This window comes from Danio aesculapii, chromosome 24 (genome assembly GCF_903798145.1).
Source record: "Danio aesculapii chromosome 24, fDanAes4.1, whole genome shotgun sequence".
Lineage (NCBI taxonomy): Eukaryota > Metazoa > Chordata > Actinopteri > Cypriniformes > Danionidae > Danio > Danio aesculapii.
Window position 1 is genome coordinate 1,440,413 of NC_079458.1, and position 10,122 is coordinate 1,450,534.

General features: G+C 36.6%; 1 protein-coding gene and 1 long non-coding RNA gene across 9 annotated transcripts in view; one reads left to right on the forward strand and one right to left on the reverse strand.

Annotated features, from left to right (window-relative positions):
• The first annotated feature begins 1,115 nt into the window (after positions 1 to 1,115).
• LOC130218727 (uncharacterized) lies at positions 1,116 to 2,118 on the forward strand. The gene is made up of 2 exons (XR_008835984.1): positions 1,116 to 1,520; positions 1,752 to 2,118. It is a non-coding gene; the product is annotated as an uncharacterized LOC130218727 (long non-coding RNA).
• Positions 2,119 to 4,696: 2,578 nt separating this feature from the next.
• Positions 4,697 to 10,122, reverse strand: part of ptprma (protein tyrosine phosphatase receptor type Ma) — a 331,270-nt gene continuing 325,844 nt past the window's right edge. For all 8 annotated transcript variants that reach the window (XM_056451138.1, XM_056451136.1, XM_056451137.1 and 5 more), the window contains 3 exons: positions 9,726 to 9,889; positions 7,478 to 7,613; positions 4,697 to 5,264 (listed from right to left, as the gene is read on the reverse strand). In XM_056451138.1, the coding sequence (XP_056307113.1) occupies positions 5,211 to 5,264; positions 7,478 to 7,613; positions 9,726 to 9,889 (354 nt within the window). In that variant the 3' untranslated portion in view covers positions 4,697 to 5,210. The remainder of the gene's footprint in view (positions 5,265 to 7,477; positions 7,614 to 9,725; positions 9,890 to 10,122) is intronic.

A 10,122-nucleotide genomic window follows, 5' to 3' on the forward strand; every position in this document is an offset into this window, starting at 1 on the left:
AATAACAAAGCAATCAGAAACCAGAAAAACAAACAATAATATCATTTGTTTCCTTTCATAATAAACCGATATTAAGATTAAGGTATTAATAAAGCAGATCTATCTATCTATCTATCTATCTATCTATCTATCTATCTATCTATCTATCTATCTATCTATCTATCTATCTGAAGTTTTTCTTATTTACTTCGTTTTATCAACATATCCATCCATTTCAAATAAGCTATAAAATCAATATAGATCATTATATTATTATTATTATTATGAAGGTGTTTCAGATGGTAAATAATAACCATAAATAATAAAATCGCTGTACTCACTTGTGTTTTCTCCAGGAGTGCAGCAGAATCTCCATCTGCCGCATTTATTGAGTCGGTCACGTGGTTTGTGGAGATTTTCCACCGCTCACGAGTTTTTAAAAAAGCAATTAACTCTAATTACAAATACTTTTAAAATCAAATCACGTTATCCAGAGTACATATTATTACAAGGATCATGTTTAAGAGCAACCTGTTACTCTCCAGTATATACATGCATACAGATGTGTATTTATTAATTATACAACACAACACTTTGAATATTAGACCAGATTACGATTTTGTCTGAGATAAAGAGAGACACCTGGCGAATTTAGGTGAACGCTATTCATGATATTCAGGTTTAATAATAAAACCGCGTCTCTTCTTGTAAATCACGTGCTTTAGAGCTCGAGCTGAAACTCAAACATAATAAAACAGACGCAGATTAAACCAGTGAGAGGTCAAACACCACAGAATGAAAGTGAAAGTGTCCTGAAATAATGAGAAGTGTTCTGATAAATATGACTTAAAAGGCCAATTAGCCTCTTTTAATATAATATTACAGTGAAATAAGAAACTCTTTTTTTAAGTATTACAGTAAGATGCTGCAGGTATGGACCAATAATATGACAAAACTATTTCAATTTGAATTGTGTACATTTTAATTATTGAACTAATATATATATATGTATATATATATATATATATATATATATATATATATATATATATATATATATATATATATATATATATATATATATATATATATATATATATATATATATATATATTGTAAAAAAGCCATTGCTCAGTTTATGTACATTTAAAATAGGTTTTGTATGACGATTATTTCATCTCTCATTTAGAAGGAAAGGTGTGGCATATTTAGTGAGTCGCGCCACCGCGAATCAGTTCAGTTAGGAATCAACCAAATCAAGCAAGCGTTCGCGAATCAGTTCAGTTCAGTTCAAATCAACCGAATGATAAAAAACGAAAGTGAATCCGTCCAGAAAGGCGATGTGAAAGCAGAGGTCCTACAATCTCATCTTTAACGGCGTAAAACAGTAAATTATCGACTCGTTCTGTAGCACCTTCACTTTGTGAACTGCAGAAGGGTATATGATAATCCGGATTGACAGCGGATGGGTTTTAATAACGCTTATAGACGGTGCCGAAGTCTCGCTCGTGACGATCTTTGCAAGTGCGTCAATGAAGAAAGTGAGTTTCACTCGACAGTACATTATATTATTAATATGATTGTCAGTTACTTGTGTTTAATTGATGTACAACTGCTGCATTGTTGATGTAATGTTTGAGTATTTAATTGTCCACATTACTATTATCTACATGCATATTGTATGGCTATGACTCAGCACATTAGTAGTGCTGCTGGTGTCCATCATACGATGATTCAAACTATTACTGATCACGTTAATTTGTTCATTATAGAACCACATGTGTAAGAGTCGTATGAAGCAGCATCATAATTATTCAGCAACATCCAGTACTGGCTGAAATTCCTGCCCTTCTCATCGCGGGAGGATTCATTGTGCACCAACGGCCCTGAGACTGTAGCTAAAAGACCAGCTTCATTCAACCTCCTGGTATCTGAACGTGTAGAAAGGACCTTTTATAATAGTTTTCTTTACTATTGATTAGTAAGCAATCAGCATTATTCTTTACATCCTATTGTGAACCTTTATTTCATTATTATTTGCGCAGGCCTACGCTTTTTTGATGTATGTTTTTGTTTCATTTAAATAATATTGTTATTTGAGGATTAATATATCCTATTTGAGTAAACACCTACAATTTAGTATGTCTGTGTTTTTTTCTTTCATGGTTATTGGACATTAATAGTGTTAATATACATACTGAGACGATTGGCACCGTAACAGTTACCAGTGCAACCCCGTTCTTCATAACATATATATATATATATAATTTAATTATAACATTTAATTATTTAAATTAACACATTTAATGACTTTAATGACTTAGTCTATCTATCTATCTATCTATCTATCTATCTATCTATCTATCTATCTATCTATCTATCTATCTATCTATCTATCTGTCTATTCATTCGTCTATCTATCTATCCATCTATCTATCTATCTATCTATCTATCTATCTATCTATCTATCTATCTATCTATCTATCTATCTATCTATCTATCTATCTATCTGTCTATTCATTCGTCTATCTATCTATCTATCCATCTATCTATCTATCTATCTATCTATCTATCTATCTATCTATCTATCTATCTATCTATCTATCTATCTATCTCACTGTAATTTTTGTAATATTGCAGATCTAGGGAGCAACTAATAATATGACAGAACTATTTGAACTTCAATTTAATTGCTTAATAATTTAACTATTTGATTATTTAAGCATTTGATTTTTTACTATATTTTAAATATAGCTATTAAAATTAAATTATTTAATAATCATTTAATAAAACTCAATATATGCCATTATAATATTAACATATATATAATATTATTTTACTTTAATATTAAACTCTTGAGAATTGAAGACAGCTGATGTTTTTAAAGCTGATTTTTACAGACATATATTTTCAAACTAAATTTTATTTTTATTCTGAGTTATTAGATTTCAAGTTTTCAAGATGAAGAAATTCAGATCAAATTTAATATTCTAGAAAATTCAGAAAGTAAGGGGCGATCAAAGTAAACGCCTATGCTGCCCTACAAAGGCCAAGTGCAGTAATTACACTAAAACACGACAAAACCTCAACAAAAACACACACTAATCTCTATATCCGGTAGTCAAACATATTGGGGATATATCAGGGGATTTGTTTCTTCAAAACGGGACAAAATCAAACTAGTACAGAATAAATGTACAGAAACACAATTCAGGCATTAAAGGGGCAGGGCATAGCAACCATGGGGGACGGTGGGATACGTACCCCTCACTTTTAGAGACAGACCATTTAGAAAACAGGTGATTAATAATTATATGAATGTAAAGTTTTTGATCTCATATACAGCTGATCAACCTATCCCCCCACCCCCCACCCAACAATGTTAATTTCCTCTCCATTTACTCACACTCATGTGGTTGTTTCTTTCTTCTGCTGAACACAAAAGATGATATTCTGAAAAATGTTGGAAACCAGCAGACATTGGCATCCATAAAACAAACAAAACATACTATTTTAATATAATATAATATAATATAATATAATATATAATTTAATATAATATAATATAATATAATATAATATAATATAATATAATATAATATATAATTTAATATAATATAATATAATATAATATAATATAATATAATATAATATATAATTTAATATAATATAATATAATATAATATAATATAATATAATATAATATAATATAATATAATATAACAGAACAAAGAAACTGACACAGGTTTGGACATGATGACAGAATTGACATTTTTGGCTGAATTATTATTCATTCAACTCAGTTTTGACGTGTAGTTACTGAACTTTGCCATTGGAGGGCAGTACAGTACATTCAACTCAAACCAAAGCACTGAATGCAATCAATGAAAGCAGAATTCTCATAACAAACAATCTTAACATTCTATGCTACTCTGAAAATATGGAAAATGCTTATTATTAAAATAAAAATACTGACAACACAGTGGCTCGGCTCAGTGGGTAGCACTGTGGCCTCACTGCAAGAAGGTCACTGGTTTGAGCCTCAGCTGGGCGTTTCTGTGTGGAGTTTGCATGTACTCTCCGTGTTGGCGTGGGTTTCCTCCGGGTGCTCCGGTTTCCCCCACAGTCCAAACACATGCGCTATAGGGGAATTGATGAACGAAACTGGCCGTAGTGTATGAGTGTGAATGAGTGTGTATGGGTGTTTCCAAGTACTAAGTTGCAGCTGGATTGGCATAAGCTGTGTAAAACATGCGGGAATAGTTGGCGGTTCATTCCGCTGTGGTGACCCCTGATGAATAAAGGGACTAAGCTGAAGGAAATTTAATGAATGAATTAATGAAAAGTATAATAAGTTTCAATGCACTTTACAATGAAACCCAGAGCAATGCATTGTGGGATACAGCATATTCTATAATGATATGCAAATTTTAATCATGAGAAATACTGTTAACCCTTTAGGTCACAATTCATACTCTATTAACCATACTGTCTCATTACCTGCCTATTATTAAGATATGAACTGTTCATTAGTAGTTATCTTATTCTGCATCCCTAATCCTACCCAATATACCTCAACTCAACCTCTACCTTAATAACCATTAATAAACAGCTCATTATTAGCTTATTAAGCTAACAGTCTTAGTTAATAGCTTGTTAATACTTGAAGTAAAGTGTCAAATATACCAAATATCAATAAACACACACAGGAAGGAGAGGTTTGGCAGATATAGATATGTATTTATAGGTTTGTTTTGTTTTTTTCATACCAGATAAATAAAAAGATAACAATACAATCTGGTCACTATTATATGTGGAGTCCGTATGATAATAATAATAATAATAATGACCCAATTAAAACATGATTGTCACTCGGTGTGCTTCACAAAACAAAATCAAAGAGAAGTCAGTCAATGAATAAATTATCTGGTGAACGCTCAGCTATTTACAGTATAAACAGGACATGATCACGAACACAAGCTTTGGAGATCTCGGGAACGGGACGCTCAGCAGTTTTTCTTGCGTACAGTACGAGTTCATAAAAACAACCACAGAGAAAACGATGATGAGCAGAAGAAGAAGAAAACGAACATCCACGTGACGGCGGGCGGCGCATTCCACACAGACAGGGTCATGTGACTGCTCTCGTCCAATCAGGAGAGGAGTTTCAGATGTGTTCAGTGTTCAGAAGAAGATGATGATGAAGAAAAACACAGCAGCTTTCGCACACTTTACCCAGAATTCAAGTATTCCAGTGCCACCTCATAGCAGAACTTATACTGATCCTGAAAAACACAGAAACCAACCGGTGTCAACAGCAGCAGCACTTATTATTACACAAGGAATTCTTTAAGGGTGGGGCTACCAGTGACTTTAGGGCGGGGCTATCAGTCATTTAGGGTGTGGCCATCAGTGCCAGGGCATGACCATCAGTGCCTTTTGGTTGTGGCTATCAGTCGTTTTGGGTGTGGGCATCGATGCCTTTAGAACATGGCTATCAGTCCTTTAGGGCGTGGCTACCAGTGCCTTTATGATGTGGCTATCAGTCCTTTAAGCAGAACTATTAAGCCTTTTGGGCATGATGAACAGTCCTTTAGGGCGCGGCCATCAGTCCTATAGGGTGGAGCTAGCAGTGCCTTTATGGTGTGGCTATCAGTGTTTTAAGCAGCTCTATTGAGTGCCTTTTGGGCGTGGCTATCAGTGCCTTTAGGGTGTGGTTATCAGTCATTTTGGGCATGGCCGTCAGTTCTTTAGAGCGTGGCTATCTGTCCTTTTGGGCGTGGCTATCAATTATTTAGGGAGGGCTATCAGTGCCTTTAGAGCGGGGCTATCAGTGCCTTTAGGTTGGGGCTATCAGTGCCTTCAGGGCGGGGCTATCAGTGCCTTTAGGGTGGGGCTATCAGTGCCTTCAGGGCGGGGCTATCAGTGCCTTTAGGGTGTGGCTATCAGTGCCTTTAGGGCATGACCATCAGTTCTTTAGAGCGTGGCTATCAGTCCTTTTGGGCGTGGCTATCAATTCTTTAGGGAGGGCTATCAGTGCCTTTAAAGCATGACTATCAATCATTTAGGGTGGGGCTATCGGTGCTTTAGGGCGTGGCTATCAGTCCTATAGGGTGGAACTACCAGTGCCTTTAGGATGTGGTTATCAGTCATTTTGGGCTTGGCCATCAGTCATTTTGGCCATAGCCATCAGTGCCTTTAGGGCATGGCTATCAATCCTTTAGAGCAGGGCTATTGGTCCTTTAAGGCAGAGCCATCAGTGCATTTTGGAGGTGGTTATCAGCCCTTTAGGGCAGGGCTATCGGTCCTTTAGGGTGGGGCTATCAGTCCTTTACGGCATGGCAATCAGTGCCTTTAAGGCATGACAATCAGTCCTTTAGGGCGGGGCTATTAGTGCCTTAAGGGCGTGGCTATCAGTGCCTTTAGAGCGGGGCTATCAGTGCCTTTAGGGTGTGGCTATCAGTGCCTTCAGGGCGGGGCTATCAGTGCCTTTAGGGTGTGGCTATCAGTGCCTTTAGGGCATGACCATCAGTTCTTTAGAGCGTGGCTATCTGTCCTTTTGGGCGTGGCTATCAATTCTTTAGGGAGGGCTATCAGTGCCTTTAGAGCGTGACTATCAATCCTTTAGGGTGGGGCTATCAGTGCTTTAGGGTGTGGCTATCAGTGCCTTTACGGCATGACCATCAGTTCTTTAGAGAGTGGCTATCTGTCCTTTTGGGTGTGGCTATCAATTCTTTAGGGAGGGCTATCAGTGCTTTGAGCATTTCTATCAGTCCTTTAAGGCAGAGCTATCAGTGTCTGGAGGGTGGGGCTATCAGTCGTTTAAGGCGGGGCTATCAGTTGTTTTTTTAAGGCAGGGCTATCAATGTCTTTAGGGCATGGCGTGGCATCAATTTAGGCAGAAGGTATTCATATTTAGAGTGGGGCTTTCAGTATCTTTAGAGCTTGGTTATTAGCTTTTTAGGGTGGGGCTATTATGCTTTCAGGGTCTGTCTGGTTTCTGCTCTGCCTTCATCCATACTCCTCCTCCACTCAAAAAACTGGTCAGAACAGTGAGGGACTAGTGATATCCTTTGATGATCTAGTGTGAACAGTTATTAAATAGGAAGACTAGTTATGTACTGTGAACGACCACAATGTCCAGTGAGGGAGTAGTGATTATATTCCTGAGAGGGATGTATGTTATGCCAATTTCTTATAATAATGATATGATAATGTATGAATGTTTTGATGATTTAACACAAATATTATTATTTTAAAGTCTAAAATAACAGGAAAACCGCACTGGTCCACCTGACTACATATACAGCACATGCAGCATTATAATATCATAACTGAACCATCATCTGCTTTAGCATGTTGTAATGTTATATACAAGCACACACACAAATACACAATTAACTATTAGTGTTTGATTGCTGTTTCAGCTGTAAGTAATTGTGGTCAGGTGTGTGTGTGTGTGTGTGTGTGTGTGTGTGTGCGATGGCTGTAGTCTCACCAGCAGATCCACCATGTTGGGTTTGTTGTTTCTCAGTGTTTTGACAGCGTGAAACACATCGACTGAATGCTGGTGTCGCAACATCTCACACACGATACTGATGGCACAGAACGTCCCGCTGCGCCCGCCGCCATTACTGAAACACACACACACACACACACACACACACACACACACACACACACACACACACACACACACACACACACACACGCGCACACAGTTAGACATTGAAATAAAACATCTGAATTTATGATTGTCATTTCTGGCACATATTGCCTCTAAATAAATAAATAAATAATAAAATTAACCAGAATTAAGAATAAAAACAATTAAACAAATAAAAAATGTAAACAGACATAAATAAAATAACAGCTAAAAAGTGACAGAAAAACTAAATTCACAATAAAAACTTTACATTTGTATCTATTATTATGTTAAAAGTTAATGAAACATTCACGGTCTTAAATGCATTTACCAATATTAAACATTGAATTCATCCCAAACTTGCTTTAATAACTTATTCACTACATTTAAAATGATTCTGTTAATACATATTTTATAATTACTGAATAGAATCAATGCACTAATTAATCCATTAAATGGACCATATCAGAATCAGAATGAGTGTTATTCTCCAAGAGTGCACAAACACACAATGCATTTTATTGTGGAGCTCAAGGTACATTCACTCTCACACACACACACACACACACACACACACACACACACACACACACACACACACACACACACACACACACACACACACACACAGGACATTTAAATAAGTGGAAAATAAAGTAATTATATAGTTTCTTTTTAAAATATTTCCCACATGATGTTGAACAGATTCAGGAAATGTTCACAGTATGTCTGATAATATTTTTTCTTCTGGAGAAAGTCTTATTTGTTTTATTTCAGCTAGAATAAAAGCAGATTTAAATTTTTTAAACACCATTTTAAGCTCAATATTACTAGCTCCTTTAAGCTATATTTGTTTCTGATAGTCTCCAGAACAAACCATCATTATACAATAACTTGTCTAATTACCCTAACCTGCCTAGTTAACCTAATTACCCTAGTTAAGCCTTTAAATGTCACTTTAAGCTGTATAGAAGTGTCTTGAAGAATGTCTTGTCTAATATTATTTACTGTCATCATGACAAAGAGAAAATAAATCAGTTATTAGAGATGAGTTATTAAAACTATTATGATTAGAAATGTGCTGAAAAAATCTGCTCTCCGTTAAACAGAAATTGGGGAAAAAAAATAAACAGGGGGGCTAATAATTCTGACTTCATCTGTAAATATATATATATATATATATATATATATATATATATACTTTTTTGTGCAATCTGTGTAGTGACGTTTTAAATCATACAAAGACAAAATATTTATATTATTTATAGTATTTATAATTAAGTGGCTTTACTGGTTACAAAAACCATAAGCATTAAGGGTCCTGTATGGTTATGACCACAAGAAAGCAGGCAGCAACTGATGTGCTAACTATTCCAGTTGGATGTCTAGATGTTTTAGTGCATGAAGCTATTGTGAGGCATTGAGCTAAAACATTCAACATGTTCAAATCCTAAACAAATGCGCAAATGAATAACTATAATATGCCGAGTGCTTTCTGTCATTATTACAGAGGTCAGCGTTAAATGATCAGCAGGTGGCGCTGTGACTCTACTCATCATCTCATGAGGAGTTCTTCAGGTGCTCTGAGTGTTTACTCAACTAATCTTTATTTCTGTGTGTGTGTGTGTGTGTGTGTGTGTTTACGTTTCTCTCAGGCAGTGCATGAGGTGCGTCTCTCGCCATCATCCTCTTCTGTGTGTGTGTGTGTGTGTGTGTGTGTGTTTACGTTTCTCTCAGGCAGTGCATGAGGTGCGTCTCTCGCCATCATCCTCTTCTGTGTGTGTGTGTGTGTGTGTGTGTACAGGTGTATGTGGTTCACAGGGACCAAGTTGTATATTGACATGGGTATGAGTTAGTTGTACTCTATTAAGGTGGTTTACAGGGTCACATCTTGTGTATCTCTACATAAACACTTTAAAATCATGCTTAACGAGGACTTTTGATATCTCTAAATTTCACCACAGGTTTCCTGTAAGGGATGAGTTTAGGTGTGGACCACATCATAAGTGCTTTTTACTGTATAAAACACATTACGCCTATGGAGTGTCCTTGTAAACCATGTATACAAGTATCTGTGTGTGAGTGCGTGTGTGTTTCTCACAGGCAGTGTACGACGGTGCGTCCCTCTCCTCCATCATACTCCTCCTGCCACTTGTCCACCTGTCTGATGAGCTTGAGGAAGGAGCGTTTGGACACCGGCGTGTCGCGGTACATCGGCCAGCCCAGAAACTGGAACTGCTGGACCATCCGGTAGCCGTCCTGCGGCTGAACACACACACACATACAGATAGTCAGATGTGCTTATGTGTGTGAGTGAGAATGTGTGAAGTCCCGGTATTCATCACTTTATGAAGCACAAATGTCCCCACAAGTATAGCAATACCAGTACATTTTGACCTTGTGGGGACATTTTGGCTCATAAATCAGACAGAACGAAGGTTAAGGGGAGAATACACACTCTGTACAGAAGAAACATCATTACGTATATGAGCTGACCA